General features: G+C 36.3%; 1 protein-coding gene across 1 annotated transcript in view; it reads right to left on the bottom strand.

Moving 5' to 3' along the window:
* Positions 1 to 18,115, bottom strand: part of NBAS (neuroblastoma amplified sequence) — a 190,367-nt gene that overhangs the window by 14,833 nt on the left and 157,419 nt on the right. Inside the window, exons 49-50 of the mRNA XM_010566655.1 lie at positions 10,925 to 11,064; positions 3,243 to 3,387 (exon numbers count right to left, since the gene is read on the bottom strand). Coding sequence (XP_010564957.1) covers positions 3,243 to 3,387; positions 10,925 to 11,064 — 285 coding nt within the window. The remainder of the gene's footprint in view (positions 1 to 3,242; positions 3,388 to 10,924; positions 11,065 to 18,115) is intronic.

The raw sequence follows: 18,115 nt of genomic DNA, 5'->3' as shown, positions 1-18,115 counted from the left end.
GTCCTCTCCACCAGGGAAGTAAGGTGTAGGAGAGTGTGGTCCGACTTGCAAACACTCGCAGTGGCCTCCACCCCTTTTTCCACAGGAAGGGACTTGACAACTTGCCGAGCACTGAAGACTGTCCAAAGAGTACAAATACCTCCTCGTATCTCTGCCCAAAGTGACTGCACTGCTGCTCTGGACAGAATTGGAAATCCAACCCTAAGCAGCAAGCCACCACCCACAGTGCTTCTCAGAGCAACACAAGTGGCTTGCTTTTCTGCAGTAAGCACTCGAAAGCATTTGAGCGTCTGCCTGCCTGCAGTGAGAGGCTGTGCGTAGAGAACGTATGATGTTACCTGCGAGAGGGACAAGGGAAGTTCTAATTCAAAATCTGGATTACCACGAGGTAGTTGAAACTTTTGTAAGATCGCTTTTGTCTTCTATCTAGTTATGCAGCTACTGATGGTTCGCTGTGACATCAGTGAGGCATATAAACCACATTTCACAGGAGTCTGTTTTGGGTTCAGTATTATTCAGTATTTTCATGGATGGCTTGAAGGGCTGGATAATGAGTACAAACAGTATTGTGCCTGTGGCTGAAAGCAGACCGAAGGGCAGCATTTAAATTCAAAATTATCTGAACAAAATGATCAGAGACAACTGTGAATGAAGAAGAACATACAATGTAAACTCATATATAAAAAACCAGGGACAGCTAGCTACAAAAAAAGAAAAAATAGAAAAAAGGAGACCAACTGGCTGCTATATTATTCTAGGAGATAAGCATCTTATGGCCACTAGGACCGCAGGGTGATAACAGATAAGAGACTAGATGCATTCTCCCATTTAGGTGTTTATGTTAACTGACACATGACCCATAGGTTGATAGAAAAACATGAGATATTCAGAGGAGTCACACTAACAATTACTGCGGGGAGAAGGATTTGCCCCTTTCTAAAGAGATTAATCAGGCAGTGCAGATGTCAGGCAATCCAAACACATGTGCCTTCCAAGCAAATAAAACAATGCTTATTTCAACTAAGAGGAATGGAAAAATCTATCCACTGAATAATGTAAAAAATAAAAAAAAAAAACAATAAACACACATACACAGATACAAAGATTAAAGCTATGCAACTCTCCACATGACATTAAAAAAGAACTTGGCTGTAAAAAACCAGAAAGACCAGCAGGAGATAGAATAAAGGAAGAGAGAAACCTTTCTCATTACATCTGAAGAAACAGTTTTTCTAACTTCCAGACCATCATGACTTGAAGTTAAATGTTTTTTCCATTACAATCTTTGGTCTTCAGAATGGCAAATGTTATTCATGGAGACAAATTGATCTCTCAGTTTTTAGAAGTCCATCATTCCAGGTCTGTCTTCTTAATCAGTGTATTTATTGAAATGTAAAGTCATCTAAACAGGTTAATTGTCAGTAATCAGATTTTCATCTTATTCAGCCATGCGATCTCAACTCTCTAATTTGTGCACTTAAGTACTGTAGCTGTGCATACAAATAAGTTACTTAAATTTATCCACATCATTCCCCCTCTTCCCAAGTAGAGACTTAAAGCAATACAGCCTGTGTTTGTAGGTAACTGTACAATTACACATTTTACTGCAACTCCTGTTGCTGTACAGCCTTCTAGTCATAAGAAAAAAAAAAGGCATTTTACATCAATAAAGCTATTTTATGCTTGAGGACCAGAATATCTTCATACTGTACCTGTACATTCATACCTACATGGAGGGCTCCTCCAACATCCTGGTACCATTAAAAAAGGAAGGCACCTCCAACCAAAACTGCCAACCAATACCAAAACTGTTTGCAAATAGGGACTTGTTATGGAGTCTAAGAAAAAGTTCAGTCAATTAAAAGAAGTGAGCAAATCATGATCCATTCTTGAACAGAGCTCTTGGTGAACCAACTGCTGTATGACAGTGACCCTCAGTGGGATTTGTCTTTCTGGATCACCAAGGTGAGATAGAAAATTCTACTTTGACAGAGTTTGACTACTCCTATGCACAAATAAGATCATGAGTTTACAAGCTATGATGGGCCATTCAACACCTTATAGAGAAAAGCTACATATAATTATGCCAGTCCCAGGGATACAGAGACCTACCTTCCACCAAAAATTTTTGGTGGGATGAATAAATTAATAAATGTATTTATTATTTCAGCTTACTGACACCTTCTGGAATCATATTTTACACAGATTTTGAACTTGACTCAAATCAGTCTGTTGGACTATTTAAAAAACCCACACACCTACCTGTCTGTATCTTAAACAGAATGTGTTGTTTCTATTCTGCTTCCAGTCTTAAGATCAGCTGTTTTCCATAACAGACTGTGATTGCATGAAGAAGATTGTAAGGGATTAATCAGCTTACTAAAAATATGCACATGATTACTCTGAAGTTGTGTGAAGTTTATTAAGCATTTCTCCAATCTGTCTTCATTAATATACAATGTTTATGTACAAAACGCTTCAAAAATTTTACACTTAAGAGATGCTTGTATTGAAGTATGCATACATAGTTAAGGAAGACAGAACACCATGATTATTACAAAGCGATTACTTGTATATTAGGTTTTTCAATCACCTACACATTTTCAAGGATTCCTCACTAAATCTTTATGCATTTATTAGTGAGAAAATCACTGATTATTTAATGAACAGCTTTTGCCACACTGACTTCAATGACAATACATTATTAAAGCCCTTCTACAAATACATCAAAGAACAATTTATACTGGAACAGACCTCTAAAGGTCAGCTAATCCAACTAGCCTCCACCTGAAACAAGTCCAACAAGATCAAATTGCCCATGACATGATCCAGTCAAGTTCTGAATACCTCCAAGGACAGAGACTCCATGTCTCTTCTAGGCATCCACCTGTTATAATGTTTCACCACTTTAATGGTTTTCCTTGTATGTAATGAGGTATTTTGATGATGTAACTTGTCTTTATTGCCTCCTGTCCTATCACTGAGCATCTCTGAGAAGAGGCTGGCTCCATCTCCCCTACATCATTCCTCATCTGCATATTTAAAGACAGCAATATGATCAGCCACCTTTTCTTAAGACAGAATGCACACAGTTCTCTCAGCCTCTCTGCATTTATTGTGCTCCAGCCTCCTAATCACCTTGTTAGCTCTCCACTGGACTTGATCCAGTATGGCAACATCTTTCTTGTAGTTGGGACCCAAAAACAGGACTCATATCCATGATACCAAAAGATAAAGCTTACCTCAACAGGGAGCATGTGCTTTGTCTCATACAAAGAACGGCAGATTTTCAAAATTTCATTTCCTGTGTTCTCCTTTTCCTCAGGTGAGCATCTCTGTAGCATAATGGTCCCCAGTCTCACCCAGGGATTATCATCTGTGCATGATCTGCTCAGAAAAAACAGAGAAGTATATAGAATATAAATATACATACACACCCCCACCATTTTCTGTAGGTGTTCTTTTTTCTTTTTTTTTTCTCATGTGTGAATTAAAGTACAATCTCATAAGAGAGAGGAAAAAGTTTTGAGATAAGTTACTATCCTGATGCCATCATTCTTTCAATGCAACAAAGAGGCTTAAAGTATTTTGAATTACGACATGCTGTTACAATCCCTGAGGAATCACACACCAGATAAAGATTGATAAATTGGAAGAGCATAGGAACAGCTTCTCCTGGCTTTATACCAGCTGATTTCCCAAGCAGAATGGTATCGAGGGAGGGGTGACAGGAATCCAGCATTCCTAATTTTGTTTGCTTTGATCACACTCTAACAGAACCTGTCTCTCAAGTACCTCTCCCTTGCTTCTGAGTGGAGAACATATTTCCAAGATTCATATTTTTAATTTTCAGGTCCAACAAGTACAAAGAAAAATAAACATTTTGTATAGCCCATCCAAACAGGGTAGGAGAGTGAAAGTACACACATCTGTACTTGTCTGTTAGTAGATATGGATGCAGATATATTTGCTTTACATATTTAAAATGTTCTTTTCATTCCACACAGAACTTCATGCCATGTCACCATTACACAGTCAGACTTAAGCAGTCGCCAGACAGTAGATACAAGTAAATTTTATCACTCATGATGATAAAGGCAATGTTTACTATAAAGTTTTGTTGCTGAAACATTTCTTGGCCTACAGCTGCTATTTGCTAGATCATGGAGATGCTTGCCTACTGTTGTTAGGGATAGGTATACTTGCTAGGACTGGAGGTACTGACAAAAATGGGTAGCAGACCGGAGCTTTTAAATAACAGCATGAAGTATGACACGAACACATCCACACTGCCATTTTCCTAATGTGACTTAAGTTAATGCATTTCAATTCCCATCTACAATTGGCTGAAATCATGCACAATCACATCTTAGATCATGATTATATTAAGCCACAGTAACACAACCACTATGTTCATCTGTCCATAAACTTAGGAAGGAACAAAAGGTGGTTTAAAAATTACCCCATCAATACCTTTGGCCATTAATCGGCATCACAAAGATATGGGAAACTTTTCATTTTAGCTTGAAAGAAAACAAGATAAAAAAGAATCACAGCAAGACCAAATCTGGCAGGTTAGTCTTACAATTTAGTGTAAATTAAGATACTCATCCAGCACATAAGGGAAGGAGCAGTGAAGTGCTGTCAAAGTGCTGCTTTTCAAATATACTATTTAGAAGCAACTGTTGAAAGCAACACATTAATATCACTATAAATGGAGTCCGTTAAGAGAGTCTGTCGGATTGACATATACCAAGGAATAGGTCTGACAACTCTGGAGAGGACAACCACCAGTATCTACTATTTCATATATAAAAGCTCTCTCCTGCTCATCTTCCACTTTCAAAAGTACAACTGTAAACAAATATGTAAACATGAAGCTGACATTATATCCTAACATTAAAACCAGACAGAGAGGCTAGGAGTGGGTAACTTTGAATGCTAACTAAATAGAAGTCATTATCTTTATTCCTTTTGACAACTTAATTGAGCCTTTCCATCAGTCACAGTCACTGAGCACGGAGCTGCCAGAAGTCTGGCTGGGAACAGCAGAGCTCCTCTGCTCCGCTCCTCTCCTCTCCTTCCAACCTGATGGGTCAAACCCAAAGATGCCAGATTATTCAACAAGCAGAACATGATGAACTTAATCTGTGAACCCCCAGTAAGGTTAGGAGAAGAAAAAAACCCTGCAACTCCATCTTTGCCACTGGTTAAATTGATAGCTCCTGCTATGTGATCCATCTCTGACTTAGAGGCATGGAGAGTCATAATGAATTTCCATTTTTATAGCTGCTGCCTCTAGAGTACATTACAAAAACCTGTAAGAATTCCCCACTAGAAAGAAAACAGAAATCACACTACAAAACACAGAAGTTAGAAATAACCAGAAAAATGCAAGGCCACAAGGCTTGCCATGTGCAAGTTGGTTTATTTAAGTAAAGTATCAGATATATACTTTACATATGAAACCTTTTCTCAACACAATTCCCTATAATTATTTCAAATACTTGTGTGATCTATTAAGAAATAACTGTTATCTGCTAACTCTAAATAAAAACAGGATTCAGTTACCAAAAACCTGATACCTACAGGTAGAATTCAGTAGTCTTCTCTCCTGAATTTTACTTTAGTTCAACTATGGTTAAAAAAAAAAAAAAGTTATTTCTCAACATGAAAAAAGTAATTATTTCAAAAACTCAGCAACGCATTATTTTTTTGCCCAGAACCAAAAAAAATTTTGGATGAAGTTAAAAAAAGAAAGGTGAACTAAGCTATTGAGTCCCTAAAAGCTGTTTTTTTTGAGTTCCAAAACACCTTATCAATATTTAAAATAAATATAAAAAATGCCTTTTGAATGTAGGCAGCAAGGTCCAAAGGACTGCAGAGCTTCAGGTACTGTCAATAAATTTTTTTAGAAACATCTTTATGAAATATTTCAAATGACTTCTGAATATGAGATGGAAGAGCATGCATGCATAACAAAGGTGTAAAAATAAAATTTTAAAAAGCATATGGTTTTGAGTGCTGACTGAAACAACCAAGCTACCTCTCTGTTTCCTCACAGTTAACATGGCATATAATGATACGAAGAGAATCATATTTGCAGGTGAATAATGAGCATTACACTAGCTGGAGTGTTTTAAAATACAAGAACTCAAAAAAACCCATTAAAAAGCACAGACTAATCATTAACAGAGAGGTCTCAAAAATTCTTTAAAAAAAAAAAAAAAAAAAAAAAAAGGCTATTAACTGCCCCCACCCCCAAACTGCAGTTCTTTTACTTCTCCTTCCTTCTGAGGCTTTTTAGAATGTAAATTGTATTTTCTAGCTTTATATACTTACTGTTACATTGAAAAAACAAAATTCTAAGTATTCAGATGACTCAGGCTAAAATTCCCTAGTTCCTGCACATATCGTTACACTGGCAGTAAACAATCAGTTCGCAATGACCCTTTTCTGAAGCAAAGGAGGAAAAAATAAATAAAGATTAAACAAAAATCTTAATACATATGGCTAAACAATTGGCTTAACTGCTCAGTTTTCCTCTTTGCTCAAGAATTTCTTAATACAACTTGCTTTAAAATGAGATATTTGAAAACCTCACAACAGTTCCTGCTCCTTACTCTAACCCAGCCATCAAGGCAGGTTTTTCAGAAACACAATTTCAAGAACATATATATATATAAAAACCCCTAGGCAGATAAGCATAACCGAATACTGTTAACATGGAAGTATGCAACAAAGGCAGAAGAGGAAAGAACGTGCAATGCAAGAACAGGAGAAGACCCCTGAGCAGACCACCTTCCAAAGATGCAGAGATGGGTGTATGATAGTGACTGTCAATGACAAGGGGGAGACAGAGGAGAGAAGGTAATTAAGATAATTAAGCTGGAAGGTACCAAAGATTTTTTTGATTGATGTTGGGCCTCATACTTAAAGCACAATCTCTGCTTCCTAGCTGGCATGGACAATTCCAGGATTTACAAAGCAAAATAATTCAAATTAATAACATTCAAAATAATCAGAAAGAAATTTAAACTATTCCCAGCACACTATAACAAGAGGCAGCTGAAAAAAAATCTAAATACCTACTGGACAAGAGTTTATGAAATTAAACCTGTCTTATGCCAGGGAATACTAAAGAGAGCTGTACCTGACTTTTAAAACCAATCATCCTTGAGGTGGTGGGATTGAGGGTGGAATGAGGACAGAACTTCATATTGGGAGCACTATTAGCTGTTAAGACAGATGTTTTGAGTTCTTTCAAATTCATTTTAATGACAGCACACTAATAATAAAAGCCAAAACTCAAGTTTGAGAACCAATTCTGCACCCCAAATATATTATTTCTCTAGAAAAAATAAGAAATAGACATTTTTTAGTTTTATATAAAATGTGTAATTATGTGACCTAGATTTAAATTTAGGTTAAGTCCTTATAACAAGTACTTAAATGTTTGTCTTTTACACTTGTTAAAAACCAAAACAACAAAAAAAGAACCCACCCCCACCACCCCCCCAAAACAGAACTCCAAATATATTTGACTGAGCCAATACAACTAAGTAGAGGAAAAGATAATTTACAAAAAGGACTCATAACTATGATCATGCTGTCTACTATTAAAATATCACGTATGCTTTTTGAAAGCACTAGAAATGAGCTACAAAGGACTTTCAAGGCCCAATGAGTATTGTTAGTAACAGAAACAAAAGTAATAATAAAAGGAAAGCAATGAGAATATAAACACAGAAAGACCCCAGGGACTGAAAAATGTGCCCCTTTAATATATTTTTCGGTCAGGACAACTCTTAGTAGGAAATGGAAAACTGAACCGTCATTGACTTACTCATTAAATAAATAAATAAATGAATAAATAAGTAAATAAATAAAAGCAGAAATGCAACATTCCTGCAGGGGGCGGGGGGGGAGGAGGGAAGGGGGCAGAAGGAGAACTAAATCTCTGTAATTTCTTTCAAGATGCAGCCTCAGTTCTATTCTCCCCAAGCAAAACAATGCTCAGGCAGGGAAGACAACAGACTAGATGATTTTTACCACCCTTTAAGCTAGCAGAGAGAACTGAAGAATGAAACAATGGTGGTAACTATGGCCTGTGCCCATCACCCTTTTAAAAAAAAAAAAAAAAAAAACCAAACCCAAAAATCACTTCCTATGCTACGAACACAATTGCTTGCTCCACTAATTACATTTATTTTCATTTTTTGTCTGTCTAGAGTTTCAGCCAAACTCAAGAAAATCTGGAAAATCTGAATTACTTTTTATTTCCCTGGAGATAATGACTATGAATTTAGCACTAAACTTTGGAAAACTACTTGGGAGTCTGCACTGTAGATCACATTTGGGGATCATAAGAGTCAGAGGTTCTCCATGCCACCAGTATAGGTGGCTGTTACTAGTGAAAGAGAAGGGGGCAATTTTCTCCTGAAGGCTTTCAAAAGCCTCCTGCCAAAGTCAAAGCAGTGAAGAGAGACACTGGATTTTAGTAATAACAGAAATTACTAAACAAATAAATAAATAAATAATCTAATCATACAATTAAAGTTGTGGTTTGTTCTTAGCACAAAGTCTCAAGACACAGGCTGGTCAGCCTCACCTCAGTTCCTGGGAAGATGAAGCAAATCCTCTTGGAAGCATTTCTAAGCAAATGAAGGACAAGAAATAGACTGAGAATAGTCAGCATGAACTTAAAGAGGGGAAATCATGACCTACCAACCTGATACCCTTCTACGATGAAATGACTGGCTTGGGTAAATGATGTCTGATATTATGTACCTTGAATTCATTCAGCAAGTTTTTGACACTATCTCCCACAACATCCTCACTAGCAAACTGATGAAGCTAGATAAGTGGACAGTGAGGCAGACCAAAAACTGGTTGAACTGCCAAGCTCAAATGGTCGTGATCATCATCATTGTTGTAGCTGTGGAGTCTCCAATCTTGGGCATATTGAAAACTCAACAATGCAATGGCCTTGAGCAGCCTGCTCTAGCTGACCTTGCTTTGAGCAGGGGGTTTGCAGTAGACATCTCTGAGATCCCTTCTGTACTCAAGTATTGGTAAATACATGAAAATCACAGAATCACATATAAGGTTGTGAATTAATTTACCCTGTTCTCTTGCCCCTTATCTTACCCAATTTGCTTTCTTTATGTCAAAATTGTGACTGTGTAAATGCCTAGTAGCTATACTAACTACTTTAGAGCGTAGATGAGTTATGATACAGGTGATCTGAGTATCTTGAGCAAATTTTCAGACTTGACAGAACTTGGAACTAAGAGGTATCCCATCTCTGAAGTTTAATCCACTGTTAGTTGTGACTACAAATCACATTTAATCATTATTTTGTTTTCTCTTCTTCACTTTAGGAAGTCAGCCTGAAGGAGCAGAACACCAAGTGGGAGATAAAATTAAATAATTTTTAGTTTCCTCTGTTACAGAGCAGTAGACAAGAACTGTCTATATACAAGCAGCGTTCTCCTTTCACAAAAGCTTTAGTCTTTCTGTTCAACACAAGGAAAAAAAAAATGTTGCTAATTGAAGCAATATTTCACTTGACCCTTTGTTCCATAAGTTTAACGCTTTTTTTTTTCTAATCTAAACACTACCTTAAACAAAGTTTGACAGTTCCCACGCACTGTGAGGCATCCAATTTTCAATTACGATTAAAACAAGACTACAAAGGAAAGTTGGAATATGAATTTGTGACAGATCACACAGCAGTCCTTGTACTTCTTAATGCACTGAAGAGAATTTTTGGCTCATGTAACTGTCATAAAGACTTTAGGTTAATGCTCATCTAGAAGTTGCAAACAAACTGCAGGCTTGAAGGTGCATAAGCCTTACAAATTACCTTCTAATGGACCAGTTGTCTACAATTAAACAAAAAATAATTACTTTTTATAAAAAGATAAGCCTTAACTGTTCTGACAAATCAATGCACATAAATACTTTGGGGAGTGCAGTCCCTAAGTTCAAACAGGTTGGAATCAATACCCCACAGTAATCCAATGGAAGCATCATTTAATGTCTCTAACCTAACTGCTGTCAGATAAAACATGGCACACTATACTCACTAGCCAAAAATTTATTAATAATATTGCTGTCCTTGAAAGATACGTGACTTTTGGCTCATAAGATTACATGACTCCTTATGTCTTAGAAGTGATCATCAGTTACAGAACAGCCAAAATTTTTACCTTTAAATGTGTTCAGAAAGTCATAGACAAAAAGAAAGAATTAGTAAAAAATAAGGTAGTCAAGATGTTCCAAATTAACACTTTCAGTAAATAACCATTCTGATGGGTGCAATGCTAAAGTTTTAAATAATTATTTTCATTTTAAATTGTTGGGCTAGGATATGTCTGCTCTAGTGTGTCTAGTACTTCACTTTGGGGTATTTTATTCAGAGACAGAAATAATAGGTAGTGGATCTAGAAAAGAGAAGCACCATTGCTTGTACCATTACCCTCACAGAGCTCCTGCAGACTGGCTGCCACAGCCACCCGAACACTAACTTTCAAAGGTTTTTCCTGCAAAGTATAACTTTGAATGGATAAACCAGAACTTTCTATTCCTTTTTATGGATTTTGTACATACAGCCTAAAATAAGACCAAAATACATAAGTTAAATTTAAGTAGACAGAAAACCCTCCTGTGCAACAGTTCAGGCAATAAAATGGTTTTCTGACTCCTTCATGATACATACTATATACATATATGCAGTTTTTACAAGAAACTGATTGATTCAATTCTGCTTTAAATAAACCATTTCTTCTTCCCAGTATGACCCTTTCCAAAGCTCATGCTCCTCTTAGCCATGTTTAAATTCACTGACTGAAAACTACAAGATATTATCAAGCAAGACTTCGAACTCCTTTGTTACATGATCATTTGAAGAAATGCTTACCTGTTGCTCCTGTCCATCGGTGGCCAAGCTTGAAGGAGTAAAACCAAGTGCTGAAACTCAGATGGACTGCGACTAGACTCCAGAAGTCCCACGAAGAGATCATACCTTTTTTCTTCATTTTCAATATCTGTTATCTCTACCTAAAATAAAAACCCACCAGAATTTTTTTAAGAAATCAATGATTTGAAAGCAATCAACAAACTATCTGTGAAGGACATTGCTGCTGCAAAACAATGCAGGAACACAGTGAAAATCATTTTCCCAGAAACCCATTTTCTTACCTCTCATTTTCAATTACATCCAAATAAAACAGGAGAGCACACAGCAATGGGGAATGACTTAGGTGTATGTTCCTAAAACAATGTAACCCCACACAAGTACATTCATTGATTAGTTCAGAGGATCTTATCTCTGTTCTTCAAACAAGCAAAAATTCCTTAAATTTCCTTTTCTTGATCTATACACACACACACACGTATTTTTAACGAATGTGTATATCTAGTGCTTCCCTAATATATATTACACCCACCAACCTATGAAAATTCAATAGTGTTACCTGAATTTACAGCATCTAAGCTTTTCTCCCAGAGGAAAGAGCCCTGAAAGATGATTCTAAATTAATTTACCCAGTGAAAAACATTTGCTGACAAGTACTGCAATATTTCTCTGTATAGGTGTTTGAACCTAACAAAAACAAAACCCTACACCCCATCAGCCAGCCATCAGACAACTCTGTCTCAAGAAAAGTGTCCATCTAAGTTTAAAACCTTCAGCTTCTGCCAGGACTTGAATTCACTTCAGTTGATGACAGGTTCTTTTAAAGATAATTAGTGCTTGCAGTTTGCATGGGAAAAAAGTACAAGGTAAAAAGTCTTGCCTGCTGAAGGAAGGTTGCTATAAATAAGACCCAACTTGCTACTAAAGGAGAAGCAGCTTCATTTAAAACTTTGGCTATCACACTAGGAGGGCTTTCACAAATGGAATAGCTATTTGCTGTCTATCTGACATACAAAAGTTCTTGGAGTTTAAAAACAATTTGTTACAATAACAAGGTAGCTTCCTTTGTGTGATTAACACACTCTAACACTGAATTTCTCCTCCAAACTTCGAAAAGTTGCAGGATATCAAACACTTCAGTTTCATCTTATAATTCCACTGAAGATACACAGCATTAGCTGTTAACTTTTCCGATTCAGCCCAAGTAGTTCTAAGACATCAAACATGGACAAAGTTTTCCTTAGTTCTACAGCTACTCTAAAAGATTAAAGATCGCATTCCACCTTTTCAAAGCGACTCTGATACATGAAGGGCAAATTTTTCAAAAGAGGTTGGAAAACAAAGATAACTGATGCATTTATTGAGTTGCCTACATAATTTGTGACTTTAAAATATTTAGTGCTGAAAAACTGTTCGTTTCTGTCTCCAGGGTACCTCTGAAAGCACCGTATACCAAAACATTTTAGATAGTGAATAAATGTTTCTGAGATGTGTGCATTTAAAATACTTCTCTGTACTGCAAATGTCACATAGCAGGCATCAGTTACCCACTTGTAATATCCTTAAATTCCATCTATACCTGTTAATATAAAATATTATAATCTTCAATATTTAAATCACAAGGCTGAAAAGAAAAGGGAGAAGAACAGGAAGGGGTAAAATGGACGCAAGACATGCTAACCTCTAAGGATCAAAAATATTTAGCAAATTATATACTATCCAGACAACAGAAGCTCTCACATTGCTTCATCTGTCCCCAAACTCCTTTTCCAGACAACTAGCTCTTTAAACCAAGTAGCATTCTGGATGGTCCACTGAGTACATTTTAGTATATTTGCACAAACGGCATGTTACTTCAAAACACAGACTAAATGTTCAGATCTCTCTGATGATAACTGTAAAAATGGCAAGAAATGGCACAGACATAGATGAGGAAAAACTGTCACAGAAATTGGGCCATTAGTAACAGAGAGTAGCTGAGAGTAGATCAGACCTCCTATTCAACATGAACTGAATTCCAATAATTCTGCCTAATAGTGCACATTTACAGACTTGGATTTACATTTTTTTTATGAGGTTGATCTAACATTATACTGTTGTGTTTTGGACAGCTGGATCCTTGCAACATGATTGCTCATGACAAAACACGTTAATACGATCAAAGTAAATAAATCAGAAGAATTAACTTTCTATTCTGAAACATGGCGTGCATTTCTGCAGTATTTCTTTCTACAGTGACCTTTTTTCAAGTCGCCTACATTTCCCACTAAGAGTAATAAAGTGAACTTTCTACAGTGTTAGTTATTTATAGTTTTTAAGAAAACTATTGAAAATTCACTTTTTATATGGCATTTTAAATGCATGTCACTTCCATTTACTGTGAAAACGGTGAGATTAGAAAGTAGCCACATAGTGTATAAGTACGCATACCTTTAAGAGTGCATGTGGGGATCTAAAATTGCAGCGCTAAGGATAGAGGAAATGGAAGCTTAATGAAAGAGCAGCAAATGGAAAATATTTAAGTATTGAAGGGTAGATGACAAGTATGATTACTTTCAAAAAAAAATAACAGACTAATCTTATCCTATCTTAAACTCCCCCATCCCTCCATCTTTTAAGCCCTAGCTTTTTTCCCTTCTTCAGTGTACCTTATGCTTCTGATGCACCTATCAGTCATCCCTCTGCTTCACATACATCTGCATTTCCAGTATGTTTTAAGCATTATTTCACTCCTGCAACAACATGGTTGTTAAAATAACTTTTTTTTAAAAAGAAAAAGAAAAGCTGAGATTCAGCTGTAAACTCATGCTTTAACACCAAGAATGCCTGACTGTGTGTGACAATGGTCACACAGCCGACTGTATCAGGAATACTTTTCAAAAGTATTCCCGAGTTGAAAACCTCATCAAATATAGGCTGAATCTGCAAAGATTATGTCCACACTTCACATTACACATTGAAACCAGTGGGCCTACTTATCAGCAAGAACAAATCAATGTGACTGAAATCTATGCACAATTTGCCCATTAGCATCACTTGAAAAATCCTAACAGGCAGAAGATCAACACTATGTATCAGAAACATAGACAACAATAAAACATTTAAAAACTTCACTTTAAGGTATTGTTATTCCTATAAAACAGAAGTGTCCATTTTAAGTTAAATATCAGTAAAGATATTATCTGGTATGAAGTAAATCAAGACACTTGCCTTTAATAGTTTCTGCACTGCTTTATAGTTTGAATGACAAGATACCTTGCCCTGTCTCTAATTCTTTCCTTGTAATTCTCCAGAAACAGAAGTTAAATGACAAAAGGGTGATAGTTCCTTGCTACAAGAAAGCAATACCTTAAAGCAGCACATTGAAATGAGTTTAATTTGTATTTACTATATGTATATATACGTATATACACACACACACACAGAGAACATGTTTTCCTCTGTATTGTCTTCTCTTTCCAAGGCTGAGGGAGAGCACAGTGAGGAAGCAGCCACTTCTCACAGCAGAAACAGAGCACTCTCTGGGTTAAAAGGTAAAAATTTCATCTTAACAGAGGTGAAAGCTAGCTGAGATGAAGTTGCCAAGGTTAGTCAAGCCTGTTGTTTTGTTGTAATAACACAGCAAAAAGATCAAAAATTCCACTTTTATTTGAACACTCTCTTTGTAGCAGCTCTGGATGATCTATTCAGATGACTCTCAATGTTGCAATGCAACAAAGGCACTGCATTTCTACCAGTACAATCATCTTTAAAACCATGGTAATGGGATAATATAACTCGGCTTCCCCTCCCTTTTGGTTTGGTTTTGTGTTTTTTTTTTTTAAACAAAACCAAAAAATATCCCTCTAAACCATACAAAGGCTATGTAAATATAACCTGCCATGAACTGTTCAGAGCCATGATAGCACAACTGCCTGTGAAGAAGAATCTGTCACTGAACAGAAAAATGAGGCCCATAGCCAGGCAGTACGAGTATGGTTGAACTCCAGACGATCCCAAAGGAATATGAAAAATGAACAAAAAAAAACCCAACCCACAAACCCCAAAACAAGGAAGAGGAAAGCAAGGACTTTCATTTTTAAGAACAAATTTGCTGAATTCTGTCTTGATTTTCCCTAGTTTCATGCCTTCACTTTGGCAGTAGAACACAGCTGGCTTCATCTTTTTCATTAAAATAAAAGGCTGCACAAATATTTACCACAATGGGAAAGTCAATTAGGGGAATTAATTCTAGAAATGATACTCACGATAGATTATAAACTGAAATGCAAATTAAGTAAAACCAAACCTTATGTTAAACTGTTAAAATAGACAATTTCATTATCAAGGGACTACGTATGTTTAAAATCAAGAATATGCGAACACCTGCATATGCTAATGTTCCTTAAAAAATATATATAGGTAATTCACAAAGCAAAATACAGGCTACACAAACCGCACTGAGTGTTGCTTAAAACTGCACTAGATACTACTACCTGTCTGAACCAGCGCAAACTCCTCTTAATCATATGTTCTCCTCCTGAGCACTTTGCTTTTATGTCTTTTCCCAGTTTCTCCTGTTACTAGGTAGCAGTAGTTAGGATGGCCCGTAAAGGAATTCTGATTCGTCCCATAATGCCTCTGCTTAATAAAGGCAAATATCAGTCCACCTTTCTCAAATACTGACCAAGACAGAAAATCAACCACACTTCTGAATGGGAGCGCAGACTGCAGCTACAGGCTGTAGCAGCTATGGCATGCCAGAAGGCAAAAGTCAGATTTTCTTTTTATATGAGAGATATTATTTTGTATGTCTTTGAGCACAGCCACACAATACACTTCACTGAATTACATTATTTTATCCATCCAAACAGCTATTTTTCCTCAAGTAGTTATGGTTTGCTTACCACTAGCGGAGACTTGACATAGCATATGTTCAGTCACCCATTCTCTTATGGGGCCAGCCTTGAACTGCTGTAACTTGCAAATCTTAGGAAAACTAAAACACTTGATGAAAAATTTATTGCTGGAGTCCAGTTATTTATGAAACCATTGGCCAAAATATCTCAGTTCTGACATCATTTTGCTAGTAGGAAGTTACATCAGACAAGATTCCCACAAGCTTTTTAAAACATTTGGGTTTATATACAAAACACATGAAATATATGGCATGGGTGCTTTTACTGCTAAAGTATAAATAAAAAGAGGAATTTGGCAATTGGTTGAGATACTTGTAATCTCTTCAACAGTACGTTATCTGAGCGCAAACATACCCTTTATCTGACTTCAGCCATTCTGAGTAAACTTGGAAGGCATGTTCTTTATATCCAGTCCTGAAATAAAAACTTAATGCACTTACAATCCCTCCTCAAATAAAACCCCAAACTGTTCTGCCTGATGATAAAATCTTTCACAGATTTATACAGTTCTCCTCCCTCACAGATTAGATCCTATTAGATGCCCAAAACATTGAAACTGCTCAACATGGTTTATGCACTGTCAATGCACAAAATTTTGACTCATCTTCTTTTTCCATAGATTTGTTACTGCTTTATAGGTACTCATCACATGACACACATGGAATACAAATGCAAAAAGTTCCCTCAAAAGTTTGTTCTGTAGCTTTTAAAAACCTAGTATTTTATAAAAACTATAAGATGATACACTTGAAGAATGATAAGGTTAAATAAAACTGCGGACATCATATATGATAAAGAAAACCTTTGGCATGGCAGTCCACAGGATCAGTTGTTTAGTTCAGTACGTTATCTCACTCTTGAAATTGAAGTTAGTTTAAAAACAGTATTTACAGCAACAGTGGAATGTTGCTGTATCTAAATTGTGTCCCTGAGGCATAGATATCCACTATATAATGTTCTCCTGATCCTAAAGGACAGAGACTTCTGATAGAGTTGTAAATGCTTTATTGCTAAAGCTATATAACTTGAGAATCTGGTGCTGACCAACTTGGCTGATAACCTAGAGAAAGTTTTGCTTAAAAAATGGAAATGCCAATAAGAAGATCCAGCCAATCCAATCCTTCCCCCGAGATAAAATACAAAGCGCTGCCTATTTACAAACAAGAATGGTAAGCAGCAAAACTAACGCAGAGAGACCTCCACCTCCCACTGCCCAATGAAACCTGTTCTGTAAATTACATATTTACTCCCTGTGAGTATGGCAGAGCCATGGTTTTCATAAACAGATTTTGTTCACTACTAATGTTCTAAGGAAATAATTGACAAGGGTATTTGTAACCAAAGAATCAAGATGTAGAAATCAGAAAAATATTTTCCTTCATTGTAATTGCTTGTTTATTTGACAAAAGCTACATCCGTGCTTAAAACCTACTTCCTATATTAAAGGCAGAGACATCTGTGGTTTCCAAGAGCTACAACCAAAAACCTACTGATTTACATGATTATAAAATTCATTTTATTACATCCACCAGATTGTAAATGTAAATATTTCAAAATATGTTCATGTTCATCACTGCAGCATAAATTTGAATTAATATGGCATTGAAAATAAAAACACTGAGCAGGCATTTGAGTAGTCCCTTATTGCTATGATACGTTTTCAATTTGTCAGGACTCCGTGCAAAATGCACTATGTTTTTATTTATCCCCCCCCCGCCCAAGCACTGGTGGTACAGAATTCATCTATGCTGCATTTTAAAATAATAGGCAAGATCTGACATGAAAGATTTTTTTTCAGATTCGAGATAGTGAATACTGATGCTAAAGCTTGCTTCCACTCATTAGACAGGGCTTAACATGGTTTATAAACAATGACTGAAAGGACTGATAATAATTTGATAAAATTTCTGTAATTGCCATCTTGGTGTGCCGTGAACGGCACAGAAATACAAAAATCCTGCCTTAAGGAGTTTACAATCTAATTAGGTAAAACAGCAAAGAAAATACTGCCCTTCCTACACAAACAGGCCAGTCAGGGTTGGTCACTGAAGAAATTAATCCTTCCATTTTTTGGGTCAACCTGTAGTCCCTCATTCCCTATTCTGCTCGTGTCTGTGCAGCTATTGAAAAGTCTGCACAAACGTAAAGTTACTGAAATCTACTTCCAGTACAAGGCTGCAAAGTAAACAGCTTGTTAAAAAGGACATAGAAATATCTATTTAACTTAGTTTGTAATTTTATAAGTTCATTACTCACAATATGAACACAAATGTTAAAAATCACCAGCAAAAACAAA

This window comes from Haliaeetus leucocephalus, unplaced genomic scaffold (genome assembly GCF_000737465.1).
Source record: "Haliaeetus leucocephalus isolate CR32 unplaced genomic scaffold, Haliaeetus_leucocephalus-4.0 Scaffold217, whole genome shotgun sequence".
NCBI lineage: Eukaryota > Metazoa > Chordata > Aves > Accipitriformes > Accipitridae > Haliaeetus > Haliaeetus leucocephalus.
This window is presented reverse-complemented; position numbering and strand designations above follow the sequence as displayed.